The 18,662-nt window shown below is 43.3% G+C and overlaps 1 protein-coding gene across 1 annotated transcript; it reads right to left on the reverse strand.

Annotated features, from left to right (window-relative positions):
• Positions 1 to 1,125: 1,125 nt before the first annotated feature.
• On the reverse strand, positions 1,126 to 2,895 carry LOC111959896 (homeobox protein Dlx2a-like). The gene is made up of 3 exons (XM_023981734.2): positions 2,405 to 2,895; positions 2,112 to 2,296; positions 1,126 to 1,896 (listed from the first exon to the last, which is right to left on the reverse strand). The coding sequence occupies exons 1-3, from the start codon at positions 2,721 to 2,723 to the stop codon at positions 1,570 to 1,572; spliced, it is 831 nt and encodes a 276-aa protein (XP_023837502.1). The 5' UTR covers positions 2,724 to 2,895; the 3' UTR covers positions 1,126 to 1,569.
• Positions 2,896 to 18,662: the final 15,767 nt, after the last annotated feature.

The following is an 18,662-nucleotide window of genomic DNA, read 5'->3' on the forward strand; positions in this document are numbered from 1 at the left end:
CAATGTATTTGAAAACTTGGCTGAGATAAAGTAGATAACATTTAGTTAAGAATACGATTTAATATAAAAAATAAAAATAAATGTTTACCAGCCTAGTCTACGATGGGAAAATCTAGGTCGAGCCGCACATGAGAACCGATGAGAAKGGCCTTGTGTTGTGTGAGTGAACACGATGTGAGAAATGTTTCCATGTTGTTTAGCTTCAGGCGGTCTTGGGTCTAGTTTTTTGATTGGACTGAGTTCATAAAACGTCTGGAGAGCGGCGCTCTGACTCCAGAGAGTCTGAGGGGTTGAGCTCAGTCATACGCCCTCATCTTCCCTTTTGCATGCCACGGCGTGTTGCGTGCCTTTGAATACTCCAGCTCTCTCTGCGCCCCCGGCWCTGTTAATCATCTTGTCTCTATCAGGTTCCCAGAAACATACCCAGCTAGATTTAACGCGTTTATAAAACATGAGTTAAGACGAAACAATTTGCAGTTAATAAAGAATACAAATGCAAAACCAAATGGTGGTATTTTAATATGGTTATGACTTAAGCTACGTCTTTGAAAAAGCTTGTCGAGCCCATACCTGCGACGTTCATCAAATTTTGTGAGCTACGTTGAAAGATTTACAAGGGTCAGGAACATGTCTTTGACGGATGGAGAACTCTTCTGGCGCCGTGGTATTGAATGGAGGTGGAGTAGGTTTCTTCTCTCAGTAGGCTAAATAAGAAAGCATTGAAGTATGCTTATTGATAGGCTGTAAACACGTAAAGAACCGGGCTAAGCTTCAATGCAAAAATAAATCCACTTCTCACTTAGTACACACATTTCTTCACAGTTCTTAAAATTGAGAAAAACACCATGTACACAGAAAACATATTTTATTTAAATAACGCCTTATCATATCATTATAAAAGAAACACTGCTAACCATAAAAATAAATTAAAGACAATATACCATCAAAATGTTATACAAGTTCATTAGAATATGGGACAATCAGTAGCTTACGAAGGATTAGAAGGTATTTGGCCCTAATATCAACAAGAAAAAAATGACAGGACTTAATATGAAAAGAATGTTATGAAATATGCTCAAAGACGAATTCTGACACCTTACAAAATAAATCAAGAGTAAAGAATAGGCCCTATAGAAATCTGGGTGCATGTAAAACATTGATCTCATCATACAACAAAACTGAGGTCATTTTCAAAAGGCACGATACAGTTGCAAATTGTGCTAGATGTGACAGTTGTTTACATCCTGCAATCAACTTTTTACCTGCACTGATGCAAAAGTAACGCCCGCGCTAAAAGAAAGCAACTTACTCTGTGATTGCTCTAGATATTAGTGGTTCATACATTTTATCCATTAAAATAAACAAAATAAATAAATACAAAAATAACTGTACAAATCTGTAGTCTGCCATTTGCCGGTGTGAGGACGGTGACCTTCTGAATTACCCTGGCACCTATACATGAAGTTGGCCAACGTTGCGCATAAAGTTCGCTTTGTGAGGTCTGTGAAAATGTATCATGAACTTTTTTTAAATGTTTCACCAGTATTCTCCGAGTAAGAGTCAATTGTATTAAAATATTGTCCCAGCGCTCAAGGCGGAGTTGTGGTGGTTCTGGACACGCGGGACAGACTGAAGATGTGTTGCAGAGTTCGTTGATGAGTACCAAGAATAGTTTGCCAAGAAAGAAGGCGCAGTCGTATTTTGAGGGCTGCTGCTCTGAGGTAAACTGGAGTTTACATTGTTCATTATTTGATTTTGTGAAAAGTCCCAGGCATTGGCGGGTGGAGAGATACACTGGGGAGACTCGATGGAGGCCACATGTTGCTCAGGGGGGATTTCTCCACTTTTCCACAACTTCTTGAACTTGGAGCGACGGTTCTGGAACCAAATTTTCACCTGAAAAGGAACTCTGTTACTATTGTTCTAAACCTACAGCTTATTTCAAAACGTATCCTAACAAGAGCCAAACTATAAACAACAAATGCTGGATAAATATAAATAGCAGTCCAAAGTTAAATGTCATGCTTATATAAAATAAGTAGCTARGCATAATATTCACAGACTGATAGGGGATTTGACAGAAACTGGATGCATTGCAGAGTTGCACTAACCTGGGTTTGTGTAAGGCCCATTGAGGCTGCTAGCTCGGCTCTCTCTGGTAAAGCCAAGTACTGTGTCTTTTGGAATCTCCGTTGAAGAGCGGCCAGTTGGAAGCTTGAATAAATAGTTCGAGGTTTTCTGACCTTCTTTGGTTTTCCGTTAACCATTCGGATTTCAGGTTCACTTTCTTCTTTTTCTGAGAAATACAKGTAAGAACAATTATTAAAAATGCATACCATTTTTGATCTTAGTAGAATTTACATGTAATAGAATACGAATAGGAAAACATTGCGATTTTATTTACCTGCATCCGTTGGAGTCGGTGAAGAACTCGAACCATAGGAGCCGTAGGTGCCATAAGAGGAGTTGAAACCAAGATCGTATGATTTGTTATTGTATTGAACGCTGCTCATACCACTGCTGTGGTACTGGTAAGTCCCGAGTTGGCCATATGGAGACCCTGCGCAGTGTCCAGGCTGTTGGCTATTGTAAAAGCTGCTGTCCGTCGCGGTCGATACTGGTAGAGTCGGGGATTCCTGCGATTTGTGCAAGCTGTGGTAACTGTTCGAGGTAATCTGGTTCGAATGCATATCTGTATTTAGACTGTCAAAAACTCCAGTCATTTTATCGGCAAAGTCGSGCAAGTATATGTGGTTGAAGCAATGCAATTGAACACGTCAATTTGCARAGAATGCTTAAATCTCGTAGATTAAATTAGTTTTGAGTGTAAAATGGCATCCCCATGAACTTTACCTAAAAACGACGAAGGTGTGTCCCTCTCTCAGTGGTCTGTGATTGTCTGCTATAGGATGCTAGCGGGCGGGCATTTATCCAGTATCACGTGGGAGGCAGAGCTGGTATTTCCGAGGCAGCCAATGAGTACTGTGTGCATGTCTGACAACTCCACAGATTGTCAGACTCCACTATTTACTTATCCCGCTTGTTTGCCTTGCACCGATTGACAAACGTAAAAAATATTTAACAATATATCGTAAACTAAACTTCTAAAGCATAGGCTATAGAACATGGGATAACAAATGTTTGTCAAATATAACATTTAGCAGTTATTTATCTGTTATAGAGACCTGCTCTTTGAAAAACCTTCTGGAAGWCCAAACAGCCTCTGTTAATTCCGAACATGAGATACGTGCGTAAATGTACATTTTGCGTCTACTAATATGACCGCRCACTTTACGCATTAGACCCGAAGGGAGTTCGAATTCAATTTATATGGTTCAAGATTATATTTGTTTTMAAATATTTCAAAGACAAACGTTTTATTTTACAGGATCATATTTCAACGATAAGTATAGGACATCATGGCATCTGTGCGCCACCTGTCTGCGCCCAAAAAGAAACATGCAAAAAAAAGACCAACACACACACACACAGCCTTCTTAACATTTTAGGCYACTACTCACCAGATTGAGGTGTATGCCTAAACGTCACTGCAATGAAAATTTGAGGATGAGAGGATGTCAGATCCTGAGAATTTTCTCTTCACCTTTTGGTTTTGGGCGTGGAGGTTATGATTGACATATACTACTACTGCCTGTAGCCCTCTGGGAGACGGTCATGGTAGGCTAGCGTCCTCGTGTGGTGGCAGAATATARATTGTGATGATTTTCTCKTTGAAACGGGGATGCCTGAGATAATTTATAGATTAAGTGATTAAGTGGGCTAGTGTAGGCCGACTGAACTACCAGTTTAGCGACCTCCAAAAAACGGCACCCACTTCGAACCCTATAGGCCTACTAGAACATGGAGGCGAGTTACCTACACGGAGAGGAACGGTAGAAGAGACAAGGATGTTGGGGGATACCACATCGCAGAAGCAGCTGGTTTGTCTCAAGCAAGTTTCTATCCCCATCTTGGTCAACATTTCTTGCGGCACTTGCAGGTCCTTTTCCAMTACAAGATGGCAGCATGTTCGCCCTGATGGCCCACAGACATTTACTGCAGTTCATTGATTTTTTTGGATTCTTCAGTCAAATTTKATTGAATGCGTAAGCTATTTTAGCTCTGTAAACACATCTCAGCAATGTAAATAAACATGTCTTGTTTTCCCAGAGAACATGACTGAAGTATCAGCCTTTTCCTCTATTTGAAGTGACACCCATTCTGTCCTCTAAAATGTACATGAACATATCTTCTACCCCCGTGAGAAGACTATTTAGACTATTTATACACTTTCACCAGGCAGCGTGACATGATCATGAGTGACATTGAGACAAGCATAAACATTGTGATCTGTTGCTACAACTGCAGTCACCTTCATCGTGGTATAAGAAATATACCACAGTAATATAGTGGGTGGGTGGTACAGTACAAATTAAGAGTTTATTTCCAAAACGCTATATAAAAAAAAAGAACGTTTTTTATCAGAAATGATTTCTTATGGGTACGTTCATGTGTGTGTAAAAGATTGCAAATGTTTTATTCATAGATTTTAGATGTGTGTGAAATAATTGTTTTGTTGCAAAACGCTGTATATCCATTGTTTAGCTKGAATTGTTTTATTTATTTWACCCTTATTTTACCAGGTAAGTTGATTGAGAACACATTCTCATTTACAGCAATGACCTGGTTCCACCCTAGAGTTSATGTGGTAGGAAACTCCTGGTTTCTCATTCCGGTTTGGGCCACAACCCTCCGGCGACCGGTTCTTCTATACAGAACCATGAATATCTCTGAAACGGAACCAGATAGAGACTTCTCGTCTTTTTATCCACTTAGGGGAAATACATATTACTGTATTGAATTATTATTTTAAACATTTTTTAAATATTGAYGTCACAGATCTATCATTTGTTTATWAAAAAAAAGTAGTTATTTGTTGCATTTGACTGTGTTAAACCTAGCAGGTCTACTTATTTCTCTGGAGAGTTGAAGGTGGATATATAGGCGACCGCAAGAGAGAACATGATTGAATCTCTCTGAAATGAAACACCACCAGTGATAGGATTTAAAAATACATAACATGTCATTGAACATCCCATGCCATAATTAGATAGAGAGAAAACACACTAATCTCTTTCATAATTTCTTTAAACAACAAAGCTAATTGACCAACATTTCTGAAATGTATACAGTGGGGCAAAAAAGTATTTAGTCAGCCACCAATTGTGCAAGTTCTCCCACTTAAAAAAGATGAGAGAGGCCTGTAATTTTATCATAGTACACTTCAACTATGACAGACAAAAATGAGAAAAAAAAATCCAGAAAATCACATTGTAGGATTTTTTATGAATTTATTGCAATTATGGTGGAAAATAAGTATTTGGTCACCTACAAACAAGCAAGATTTCTGGCTCTCACAGACCTGTAACTTCTTCTTTAAGAGGCTCCTCTGTCCTCCACTCGTACCTGTATTAATGGCACCTGTTTGAACTTGTTATCAGATAAAAGACACCTGTCCACAACTTCAAACAGTCACACTCCAAACTCCACTATGGCCAAGACCAAAGAGCTGTCAAAGGACACCAAGAACAAAATTGTAGACCTGCACCAGGCGGGAAGACTGAATCTGCAATAGGTAAGCAGCTGGTTTGAAGAAATCAACTGTGGGAGCAATTATTAGGAAATGGAAGACATACAAGACCACTGATAATCTCCCTCGATCTGGGGCTCCACGCAAGATCTCACCCCGTGGGGTCAAAATGATTACAAAACGGGTGAGCAAAAATCCCAGAGCCACACGGGGGGACCTAGTGAATGACCTGCAGAGAGCTGGGACCAAAGTTACAAAGCCTACCATCAGTAACAACACTACACCGCCAGGGACTCAAATCCTGCAGTGCCAGACGTGCCCCCTGCTTAATTAAGCCCAGTACATGTCCAGGCCCGTCTGAAGTTTTGCTAGAGAGCATTGGATGATCCAGAAGAAGATTGAGAATGTCATATTGTCACGTTCTGACCATAGTTCTTGTGTGTTTTGCTTGTTTAGTTGGTTGGTTCAGGGACGTGAGTTGGGCATTCTATGTTGTGTGTCTAGTTTGTCTGTTTCTATGTTTGGCCTAATATGGTTCTCAATCAGAGCAGGTGTTTTGTGTTGTCTCTGATTGGGAATCATATATAGGTGGCTGTTTTTGTGTTGGGGTTTGTGGGTGGTTGTTTCCTGTTCTTTGTATTTTCTCTGCACCAGATAGGGCTGTATCGGTTTGCCACATTTTGTTATTTTGTATTTGTAAGTGTTCACTGTTTATCGTTTAATTAACATGTTGAGCACTGGCTACGCTGTGTGTTGGTCCAATCCTTGCTACACCTCCTCTTCTCGTGAAGAGGAGGAAGGCTGCCCGTTACACATTGGTCAGATGAAACCAAAATATAACTTTTTGGTAAAAACTCAACTCGTCATGTTTGGAGGACAAAGAATGCTGAGTTGCATCCAAAGAACACCATACCTAATGTGAAGCATGGGGGTGAACACTCATGCTTTGGGGCTGTTTTTCCTGCCAGACGACTGATCCGTGTAAAGGAAAGAATGAATGGGGCCATGTATCATGAGATTTTGAGTGAAAACCTCCTTCCATCAGCAAGGCATTGAAGATGAAACGTGGCTGGGTCTTTCACAGCATGACAATGATCCCAACACCGCGCCCGGCAACGAAGGAGTGGCTTCGTAAGAAGCATTTCAAGGTCCTGGAGTGGTCTAGCCAGTCTCCAGATCTCAACCCATAGAAAATCTTTGGAGGAGTTGAAAGTCCGTGTTGCCCAGCAACAGCCCCAAAACATCACTGCTCTAGAGGGATCTGCATGGGAATGGCCAAATACCAGCAACAGTGTGTGAAACCCTGTGAAGATTACAGAAAACGTTTGACCTCTGTCATTGCCAACAAAGGGTTATAACAAAGTATTGAGATAAAACTTTTGTTATTGACCAAATACTTATTTTCCACCATAATTTGCAAATAAATTCATAAAAAATCCTACAATGTGATTTTCTGGATTTTATTTTCTCATTTTGTCTGTCATAGTTGAAGTGTACCTATGATGAAATTACAGGCCTCTCTCATCTTTTTAAGTGGGAGAACTTGCACAATTGGTGGCTGACTAAATACTTTTTTGCCCYACTGTATATAGCGTTTTGGAATGAAACTCTTCAAATCATTCTGTTCTTTTGAAGAGGGCACTCCACATCTCTATTACGAAATCATCTTGGTTGATTACATATAGGCCTATATGTCCTTTCAAAGACAACAACACCTGGCAAGCAACTCATATTGCTATACCATTTACTTCCTATCTGAGAACTGATGCAGGAGGACATTAAGACAGAAATAAGACAACAAATAATATKGTCAATCATTTTTATGCATTATTTTGGTTGTTCAGAGTGGCCCAAATATGCCCTCTAGGGGTCAGTATCATCTCATTTAGCCAACAGATTCTTGAAMTAATGTCTTCTGTTTTATTGTAGACAGGCAGTCATACACATTCCAAATGCCCTTGATATAAAGAACACCCCATGTATCACAGCATTTCAAGTTGATATGAGACTATGTGGATATGATCATAAAAGTAAGGTTATGGCTATGTACAGTATATTATATGAGGTTCAGTAGAAACTGTATTGAGACTCCTTCTCTTGTTGCCCTTACCACAGTAACATGGAGATATGCTTGTGAAGAAATKAAACCCTGGAGCATACAGCAACAGTTGCAGTTCTTAATTTGTAAATCGGGAGGGAAAACAAAAAGTGAGCACGAGAAGGGGGTGACCCGAGGTACCGGAAAGCATAAGAAAAAAAAAAATACAAAAATGTTTATAATAAAGCATTGCATGAAAACTATTACAGACTACAAAGGGAAACCCAGATGCGAGCTGCCCAGTGACGCAAGCCTACCAAACGAGCTAAATTATTTTTATGCTCGCTTTGAGGCAAGCAACACTGAAGCATGCACAAGAGCACCAGCTGTTCTGGATGACTGTGCGATAACGCTCTCGGTAGCCAATGTGAGCAAGAACTTTAAACAGGTCAACATTCACAAAGCCGCAGGGCCAGATGGATTACGAGGACGTGYACTCAAAGCATGCACGGACCAACTGGCAAGGGRCTTCACTGGCATTTTCAACCTCTGAGTCTGTAATACCTACATGTTTCAAGCGGACCACCATAATCCATGTGCYCAAKGAAGCGAAGGTAACCTKCCTAAATRATTACCACGCCGTAGCACTCACGTCGGTAGCCATGAAGTGCTTTGAAAGGCTGGTCATGGCTCACATCAACAGCATCCTCCTGGATAYCCTAGACCCACTCCAATTTGCATACCGCCCCAACAGATCTACAGATGACGCAATCTCAATCTCACTCCACACTGCCCTTTCCCACCTGGACAAAAGGACCACCTATGTGAGAATGCTGTTCATTGACTACAACTCAGCGTTCAACACCATAGTGCCCACGAAGCTCATCACTAAGCTAAGGACCCTGGGACTAAACACCTCCCCTGCAACTGGATCCTGGTCTTCCTGACGGGCCGCCCCAGGTAAGGGTAAGAGGTATAAGGGTAAGGGTAGGCAACAACACGTCTGCCACGCTGATCCACAACACTGGGGCCCTCAGGGATGTGTACTTAGTTCCCTCCTGTACTCCCGGTTCACCCACGACTGTGGGCCAAACACGACTCCAACACCATCATTAAGTTTGCTGACGACACAACAGTGGTAGGCCTGATCACCAACACAAATGAGACAGCCTATAAGGAGGTCAGAGAACTGGCAGTGTGGTGCCAGGACAACAACCTCTCCCTCAACGTGAGCAAGACTAAGGAGCTGATCGTGGACTACAGGAAAAGGCGGGCCGAACAGGCCTCCATTAACATCAACGGGCTGTTGTGGAGCGGGTTGAGAGAATCAAGTTCCCTGGTGTCCACATCTCCAACGAACTATCATCGTCCAAACACACCAAGACAGTCGTGAAGAGAACACGACAAAACCTTTTCCCCCTCAGGAGACTGAAAATATTTAGCATGGGTTCCCCAGATCCTCAAAAAGTTCTATAGCTGCACCATCGAGATAGTCCTGACCGTTGCATCACCGCCTGGTATGGCAACTGCTCGCGCATCTGACCGTAAGGCGCTACAGAGGGTAGTGCGTAGGCCCAGTACATCAATGGGCCAAGCTTCCTCCAATCCAGGACCTATATAATAGGCGGTGTCAGAGAAAAGACCATACAATTGTCAGAGACTCCAATCACCCGAGTCATAGACTGTTTCTCTGCAACCGCACGGCAAGCGGTACCAGAGCGCCAAGTCTAGGACCAAAAGGCTCCTTAACAGCTTCTACCCCCAAGCCATAAGACTGCTGAACAGTTGATCAAATGGCCACCAGACTATTACATTGACCCCCCCCCCCTCCATTCGTTTTGTACACTGCTACTACTTGCTGTTTATTATCTATGCATAGTCACTTCACCCCTACCTACATGTACAAATTACCTCGACTAACCGGTACTCCCGCACATTGACTCTTTACCTGTATATAGCCTCGTTATTGTGTTACTTTTTATTATTTTGTATTTTTTACTTTAGTTAATTTGGTAAATATTTTCTTAACCCTTCTTGAACTGCACTGTTGGTTAAAGGCTTGTAAGTAAGCATTTCACGGTAAGGTCTACTTTCACGGTAAGGTCTATCCGGCGCATGTGACAAATACAGTTTGATTTGATTTGAATATCGTCACATTTTTATTATTTATTTAACTCGGCAAGTCAGTTAAGAACAAATTCTTATTTACAATGATGGCCTACCACTTTGGGGACCTGTAACATAATGTGACTGGAAGAACGGGTATTGTATGTGGAGGATGAGGGCTGCAGTAGATATCTCAGATATGGGGGAGTGAGGCCTAAGAGGGTTTTATAAATAAGCATCAACCATTGGGTCTTGTGACGGGTATACAGAGATGACCAATTTACAGAGGAGTATAGAGTGCAGTGATGCCTCCTATAAGGAGCATTGGTGGCAAATCTGATGGCCGAATGGTAAAGACCATCTTGCCGCTCGAGAGCACCCTTACCTGCTGATACAGAGACAAAATGTATAGAATCTATATGGGTAGGATGGTCATCTGAATCAGTGTTAGTTTGGCAGCTGGGGTGAAAGAGGAGCGTTACGATAGAGGAAACCAAGTCTAGATTTAACTTTAGCCTGCAGCTTTGATATGTGCTGAGAGAAGGACAGTGTACTGTCTAGGCATACTCCCAAGTATTTGTATGAGGTGACTACCTCAAGCTCTAAACCCTCAGAVGTAGTAATCACACCTGTGGGGAGAGGGGCCTTCTTCTTACCAAACCACATTACCTTTGTTTTGGAGTTGTTCAGAACTAGGTTAAGGGCAGAGAAAGCTTGTTGGACACTAAGAAAGCTTTGTTGTAGAGCATTTAACACAAAATCCAGAGAGGGGCCAGCTGAGTATAAGACTGTATCATCTGCATATAAATGGATGAGAGAGCTTCCTACTGTCTGAGCTATGTTGTTGATGTAAATTGAGAAGAGCCTAGGATTGAGCCTTGGGGTACTCCCTTGGTGACAGGCAGTGGTTGAGACAGCAGATTTYCTGACTTTATACACTGCACTCTTTGAGAGAGGTAGTTAGCAAACCAGGCCAAAGACCCCTCAGAGACACCAGTATTCCTTAGCTGGSCCACAAGAATGGAATAGTCTACCGTATCAAAGGCTTTGGCCAAGTCAATAAAAATAGCAGCACGACATTGCTTAGAATCAAGGGCAATGGTGACATCACTGAGGACCTTTAAGGTTGCAGTGACACATACATAACCTGAGCAGAAACCAGATTACATACCAGAGAGAATACAATAGACATCAAGAAAGCCAGTCAGTTGATTATTGACAGGTCTTTCCAACACTTTTAATAAACAGRGCAAAATAGAAATAGGCCTATAACAGTTAGGATCAGCTTGATCTCCCYATTTAAATAAAGGACAAATCGTGGCTTCCTTCCAAGCAATGGGAACTTCCCCAGAAAGGAGAGACAGGTTAAAAAGGTTGGAGATAGGCTTGGTGATGATAGGGGCAGCAACCTTAATGAAGAAAGGGTCTATCTAACCCAGATGTTTTTTTGGGGTCAAGTTTCAGGAACTCTTCTAGCACCTCAGACTCAGTGACTGCCTGCAGGGAGAAACTTTGTAGCGGGGCAGGGGGAAAAGCATCATGGATAGTCGCATTAAAAGGGGTGGGAGATGACGAAATGTTGGACGGGCAAGGAGGCATGGCTGAGTCAAATAGGAATCCTGACTTAATGAAGTGGTGGTTAAAGAGTTCAGCTATGTGGTTCTTGTCAGTAACAACCACATCATTTAAGCGACATGGGCAGCTGTGAGGAGGGTTTTTCTCCAGGTCTTTAACCGTATTCCAGAACTTCTTGGTGTTAGACCCACAGAGAGAGAACTGCTCCTTAAAGTAACTAACTTCGGCCTTCCGGATAGCCTGAGTGCACTTATTTCTCATTTGCCTGAACGAGAGCCAGTCAGCCTGAGCATGCGTGTGCCGAGCCTTTCGCCAAATGCAATTCTTGAGGTGGAGTAACTCTGCAAGATCATGGTGGAACCAGGGGCTGAATCTGTTTTTAATTCTCATTTTCTGTATGGGGGTGTGTTTGTTAACAATACCACTGAAAATATAAAAAAGAAGGTCCAACGTCTTCAACAGAGGGGATCAAGCTGATTATATACCAATTTACAGAGGCCAGGTCATRARRGAAGGMTTGCTCATTCAAGTTTTTTAGCAACGTCTATGACAAATCAGGACAGGTCGTTTCACTGAGTAGCCATTATGAACACAGGCTGTAAAACAGTGATCACTAAGGTCATTACAGAAAACCCCAGACTGATTCCTATCAGGATTATTTGTGAGAATAACATCAAGAAGAGTAGCCTTTTCTTGGTGTTTGGAGTCATACCTTGTGGAATTGGTAATAATCTGWGAAAGATTTAGGGAGTCCCGTTGCTTTAGGACTTGATCAGGTGGTTTAAGCATGTCCCACTTTAGGTCACCTAGCAGGACAAATTCAGACTTRGTSTAAGGGGCCAGGAGAGAGCTTAGGGCAGGTAGAGTACATGCTGGTGCTGATGGAGTACGATAGCACCCAGAAACAGTCAACAAAGWGCTATTTGAAAGTTTAATACTTAAAACCAGCAAATCAAATTGTTTGGGGACAGACTTGGTGGAGACAAACGAGCATTGAWGGTGATCCTTGRTAACGATTGTCACTCCCCCACCTTTGGAACATCTGTCTTGCCGAAAAAGGTTATAACCAGAAAGGTTAACATCAGTATTCCAAACACTCTTCTTTAACCACGTCTCAGTGGTTAAGGAATGCACATTTGCATAGTGCACGGTTTTCTGAAATCGGTCCAAGGGGTGGGCGTTTTGGTTTTTGCACTTATCATCAAGCTTTGATTATTTGAATCAGCTGTGTAGTGCTAGGGGAAAAACCAAAACTACTTTGGCACTGTCAAACAGATAATCTGAGATCAAATAAAACGACCTTGTCTTGAATCCATAGCCTAGGCCAGAGGTGTCAAACCAATTCCATGGAGGGACGAGTGTCTGCTGGCTTTTAGTTTTTCCTTTCAATTAAGACCAAGACAACAAGGTGAGGGGAGTTCCTTACTAATTAGTAACCTTAAATCGTCAGTCATGTACAAGGAAGGAGCGAAAACCAGCAGACACTCGGCCCTCTGCAGAATGAGTTGGACACGTGGCCTAGGCCTGGACATGTGGAGAAATATTGTAGGCTACAATATGAGAAGGCAATGACTTAGGACATTGAACTCGTCATTGCATCTGGTTGGCAAGCATGTGAATGKTTTGTGTCTGGAGTGTATGGTCGATGAAACGGTGGAGCTTGTGTTGTTATATTGTAAGTATGTTGAMGAGAGGGAAAGATTGAAGTGTAGGGTCATTGAAGTTGGACGGGGATGGGGGGTTTGGAAGGGATTTGGGGGATGGGGGAAGGTCTATTAGAAGTTAGTAGGGCTCTTTTATATTTTCTCAGAAGTAGTGAGTGAGTTAGGTAGGATTTAGACATTTTGTAAACTGAGATTGACCACACACTCCAGCACAGTAGGTGGCGGCATGCACCTTTAACGTTTGTTTGCAGACCGCCATTATATTATAGAAGAATGAGAGAAAAAAAGAAGGTAGTCCTAAAAATGCTTTCTATTTTCACTGTACCACAAGTTTCTTACCACAAGTTTCGTACCACAAATCTCCTTCTCTCAACTCGAATGAACTTTGATCGCTTTTAGTATAATTTTTGTACAGCAAAAAGTGACAATTATTTTTCATGCCACGAGATGTACTGGATGTCAAATAGGTTCCAGAACGAAGCAGTCYAAAACGGAGAGGTGCCGGGGAAACAAGGTTGCCATGTTCACGGTTTTTCTGAAAATTGGGGTACTTTGAAAACGATGTCCTGGGTGAAAATGTATTGTTCACAAGTTGCAGATTTTTGGGCTACTTCTAAGTTGCATCGCAKCCGCCATGGCATTTCTCTTAAAAAACCGAACATATATTTCACTGTGACCTGCTGCTGCTGACTATCAGGCAGTGCGGCAGGCTGTTGCTGAGTGAGTGAGTGGTGTGTGTGCTGAGAGAGCACTGCGGCATGCAGYTTTGTCTCCTATTGGCTGAGTCAGGTGAGTGACAGGAGACTAAGCAGCACACGCACACGTCCTGACAACTTTTTACCAGTTKTAGGTAGGATATTTAACTTAGCTGTTTAGCTATTTAACCCCCTTGTGCCTTATTGCTTCATCATAGTAGTCAAACGAGTCAAATCGACATCCATTGATGGAAAAGGATCTGGCGAGTTCAATGATGGCAAATTATATTTTCTCTTGTAACATACTGGTGGCTTGCGAGTGGTGCAGGGGYAGAGGCGTCACTACAGACCCTGGTTCGATCCTGGGCTGTATCACAACCGGCCGTGATTGGGAGTGCCATAGGGCTCCCGAGTGGCGCAGGGGTCTAAGGCACTGCATCAYAGTGCAAGAGGTGTCACTACAGTCCTTGGTTCACATCCAGCTGTGATTGGGGGTCCCGTAGGGCAGTGCACAATTGGCCCAGTGTTGCTGGGGTAGGCAGTCATTGTAAATAAGAATTTGTTCTTAACTGACTTGCCTAGTTAAAGGTTAAATAAAACAAATATTAAAGTTAGTTTATTATGTCATAGTTCGCAATAATAATTATTTTAATGAAAACTGCATTTTGCTTCTAACGTAGTTACAAGTTATGTCGATATTCCTTAATTTGCTCGATAACGTTATGGAAAAATGGTTCGTATAAATGTGGCAACTCTTGCTGTAGGAAAAAGATAATTGGCTCGTTTTCAGGCCTATTGGGTGAGTTTTGAGAGTTMATTGGGCTACAAATTACACCTGGCAACCCTGGAAAGAGGTGCCAGATCGGGCTCAAATTAAGCACTGAACAGTCGTCAGTACACATGCTTTTTGTCAGATCTTGCACAGGACTCGGGGTAGGATGGGTGCAGGGATGGGCAGGGGTTAGTACACAGGTCACTGCACCAGTACCAACAGGCCCCCTACACAATGGACAACAATCTGAATTAATTCTAACTTAGGTCTCGCTTTCTCTTTTGTTCTTTTTTTGGAATGGTTGATTCCAACAACTTTTATCAGTGTGCAGGGACCTTTTGAATTACAAAACGAAAAGAGGAATCTCACATCCGCGGAATGACCCGATCAATCAATTTGTCTACTTTACCCTTTCTCTTCAAATTCACCTACTCAGATGATGTCCAATTTGTCCAGGCCAGAGTGAACTTTGCATTGAAAATGTCAAAAGGTATATGGTTACATCKTAAATAAAAGTAAACATTTCTACAAATAAGCTAACAGTAAAATAGCTGCTGAGATTGAATAAACCATAGACATGACCCTCTGTTTCCAGGTTACCTCTGACCTGGCCATCTGTTGTGGTGGACATGGTCAGTTTGAGTTTTCTTAGTCATTCTGGCAGAGCCAGGCTGCTGGRWTCTCTCCTCCTCACATAATGAGGGGGATATATCTGCCCATTGTTTCCAGGGACACAACGCTCCATTCCCAGGCTGGACCGATGGGGACTGCCTGTCACARCCCATTAAGGATCTCCACAGTCTCATTGCACTCAGCCAGCAACAACCTAATAGTCCATGGCCAGAATGAGCTGCTCCCATGCAGTTAAAGTAGTAGCATTGAAGCTGATCTGTCTCGTTACCACTTAATGTTTTACTAAGGATATACTAAGTTTGAGTTTATTCTTTGAAATAAGCATACGTCTAGAAAAAAACTATGTATACCTATAGAACATGGTTAATCAGTGGTTTCACTACGTTTCCTACATTTAAGTTGCTTTTTAGTTTCAAATGTGTTTCATACCAAATMATTTGGTTATTGATACGTTGCGGTTTGAGACTCAACAAACGGCAAGAGACAGACAAGTTGTTTTCAGCCAGGACAGTCATCATACAGTAATCTGGAGTGAAAGTGAAAGATGAGCAGTCATCACCCCTACTACTACTCTCCTCTGCTTGGCCCTGTGTGAAGAGGTGAGAGGTGAGTCTTGGCTGTGTGCCACGAGAGTGCCCCTGGAATAGATTTGTCCATTGTCTCAACATCTGTTTTTCCTCGGGAGGCCAGCTAACAAGGCACAGGGTGCAAATACTTGGCACGGAAAACGTAAGTACTGTCAGAAGCAATTTAAGGCAACAGATACCCACTGGGAATGCATGATTCATCCCTTTCAGATTGTGGAATGGTGGAACTTCACAGTGTAGTCTTACCGTTCAAGAGATTATTTTGTTTAAATATTAAAGTTAAATTGTCATGTGCGCAAGTACAGTGAAATACCTTTCTTGCAAGCTCTTTCTCAACAATGCAGTAATCAATATCAGTAGTACTATAAAATAAAGTAGAACAAAAACACACCAGAAATAGAAATAAGGAGAACATGATAAAGTAAGTAAGCAATATACAGTGATTGTATGTGAGTGTGTGTTGCAGTAGAGGTTGCTGAGGGGAGGAYGGCTCATAATAATGGCCGGAATGGAGTACATGGAATGGCATCAAACACATGGGAACACTACTACTCTTCTCCATAAAGGATAGCATAGAGGTTTTGGGCAGCACTCACTACAGATTCTTTAGTACTCAACATTTACCATCCTGATTCTCATAATCAGAGTTTATTGCACATCAATAGTTCTGTAGTTTAAGGTCCTGTTTGTATTGAACTTATTGGTTTTGATGTTTGAGTTCTTCCCTTCAGTGCTGTGCTTAAGCATGGTGCTGTTTGTCTGCTCAGTGTTCACTGAAATGAGGATGAAGACAGAAAACRAGAAGCAGGTGCCTGGGCCTTTTAGAGCAACCGTGTCTCACCCCTGTGCTTGTAACCCTCCTTGACCAAAGTAGAAGCTCAGTAASCAGTCTGTTTTGAACCTCTGTGATGATTCAGAATCTTTGTCACAGTGACTCACTTGTCAGGAACMTTTTTTCTTCATACTCTTCCCACTGGGCACACACTGGTTGAGGCAACGTTGTTTCCACTTCATTTCAATGAAATTATGTTGAACCAATCGGGGAGGTCGGGGAGGCCAGCCCCCGATCGTGGATCGGCCTCCCGGGCAGGGTCAGCCCCCGGCCATGAACTGTGGTTGTGCTGAGCCTGCTGGCAGAGCCAACCTCCAGCCGTATGCCGAGGTTATGCTGGCCTTCCTGCTGGCAATAGCAGGATAGCCCCCGATCGTGGCCCAAGGTCCCATGAATTGGAGGCCAAAAGTAGTAGACCACCTGCTCCATCAAAATCATGGGCTTTAATATGGAGTTGGCCCCCCTTAGCTGCTCATAAACACCTCCACTCATTCAGGGAAGGTTCTTTCCGGACTAGATGTTGGACTTGGCTTCCATTCAGCCACATCAAGAGCAATGAGTGAGGTTGTGCACTGATGTTGGGAAATTAGGCCTGGCTCGCAGTCAGCATTCCAAATTCATCCAAGGTGTTGATGGGGTTGATGGTCAGGCTCTGTACACAGGCCAGTCAAGTTCTTCCACACCGATCTTGAACAAATCATTTCTGTTGGACCTCGCTTTCTGACGGGGGCATTTGTCATGCTGAAACAAGGAAAGCGTCGCTGTTTCAGGGGCTAGCTGTCCGAACCAGGAAAAGCAGCCCCAGACCAGTAACCCTCACCAAACTTTACAGTTGGCACTATGCATTGGCGCAGGTAAAGCTTCTCCTGGCATCCCGCCAAACCTAGACTCCGTCAGTCGGAAGGCAAGAATGGAACGTGATGAGTCATCATCTGCCAGGATCAATTGCGCGGCGAGCTTACTACAAGGACGAGCCGAGGCTGGGCATTGCGTATGGTGAACTTTAGGCTTGTGGTGGCGGCTGCTCGGCCATGGAAACATTTCATGAAGCTCCCCACAAACAGTTATTATGCCGACTTTGCTTCCAGAGGCAGTTTGGAACTCGGTAGTGAGTGTTGCAACCGAGGACAGACGATTTTTACGCGCTTCAGCACTCTGTCACTTTCTGTKAGCTTGTGTGACSTAYCACTTCGCGGCTGAGCCCTTGTTGCTCCTAGACGTTTCCACTTCACAATAACAGCACTTACAGTTGACCAGGGCAGAAATTTGATGAACTGACTTGTTGGAAAGGTGGCATCCTATGACGGTGCCACGTTGAAAGTCACTGAGCTCTTCAGTAAGGCCATTTTACTGCCATTATTTGTCTGTGGAGATTGCTGACAGGTGTATAAAATGAGCACACAGCCATGCAATGGGTGTGGCTGAAATAGTGSATTCAGCTCATTTGAARGGGTGTCCACATACTACTGATGGTGGTGTAGTAGTAGCGTTGGTGCTGGTGGGCGTACGTGACGTAGGATGTGATGATAGGAAAGTCACACATAGGGACATGGGGACAAGCTTCAGAAGGCCTGGTCAACAGGAAAGGAGGGTGAAGGGCTCGGCGTAGGGAGGGCCGTGGCTGTGGGGTGGAGATGGGAGCTGAGTCCCGGCTGCAGAAGAGAAGGTGAGTGAGGGCAGGATGCCCAGTCTGGGCTCAGCATGGACGCAGCTAGGTAGGTAGGTGTGAGGTGGAAGCAGGAGCTCTGGCCGGCTRCTAGAGAGAAGGTGCATGCAGGAGCCTCAGTCCTGTGTCATCGTAGGTGGGGTCTATTTGCAGAAGGCCGTGGGAGGAGGCTCTGTCCAATCAGCCCCATCCTGGGGTGAGCAAACGTGTGATGAAGGCCGTGTGATGGCTGCCTGGTGGAGTGGGAGGATCTGTTCCGAATCGGCATGGGAAAGAACCATGTGGGAATGGCCATGTGATGGCCGTACGGTGGAAGCAGRAAGCTTGGTTCCATCTGGGCCTATGCAGCAGGCTGTGAAAAGGGAATCTGGAGTTGTGGAGTGCAGGTAGGAAGATCAAGAGGTCCAGGGKTTGGTCCAGGCAAGATGCCAAARCTCCAGTAGAGCGCCAAGTTGGAATGGTCACGTTGCACTTCGGTGAATGAGCTGAGTCATTCACTCGACC

The sequence above is a fragment of the Salvelinus sp. IW2-2015 genome, linkage group LG36 (genome assembly GCF_002910315.2).
Source record: "Salvelinus sp. IW2-2015 linkage group LG36, ASM291031v2, whole genome shotgun sequence".
NCBI lineage: Eukaryota > Metazoa > Chordata > Actinopteri > Salmoniformes > Salmonidae > Salvelinus > Salvelinus sp. IW2-2015.

Excerpts from the sequence above, each read along its gene's own strand:
- LOC111959896 (XM_023981734.2), bottom strand. The coding sequence starts at position 2,723 with ATGACTGGAGTTTTTGACAGTCTAAATACAGATATGCATTCGAACCAG. Across the intron at positions 2,297-2,404 it reads ACCGACTCCAACGGATGCAG|AAAAAGAAGAAAGTGAACCT; the intron begins GTAAATAAAATC and ends TGTATTTCTCAG. Across the intron at positions 1,897-2,111 it reads TGGGCCTTACACAAACCCAG|GTGAAAATTTGGTTCCAGAA; the intron begins GTTAGTGCAACT and ends GTTCCTTTTCAG.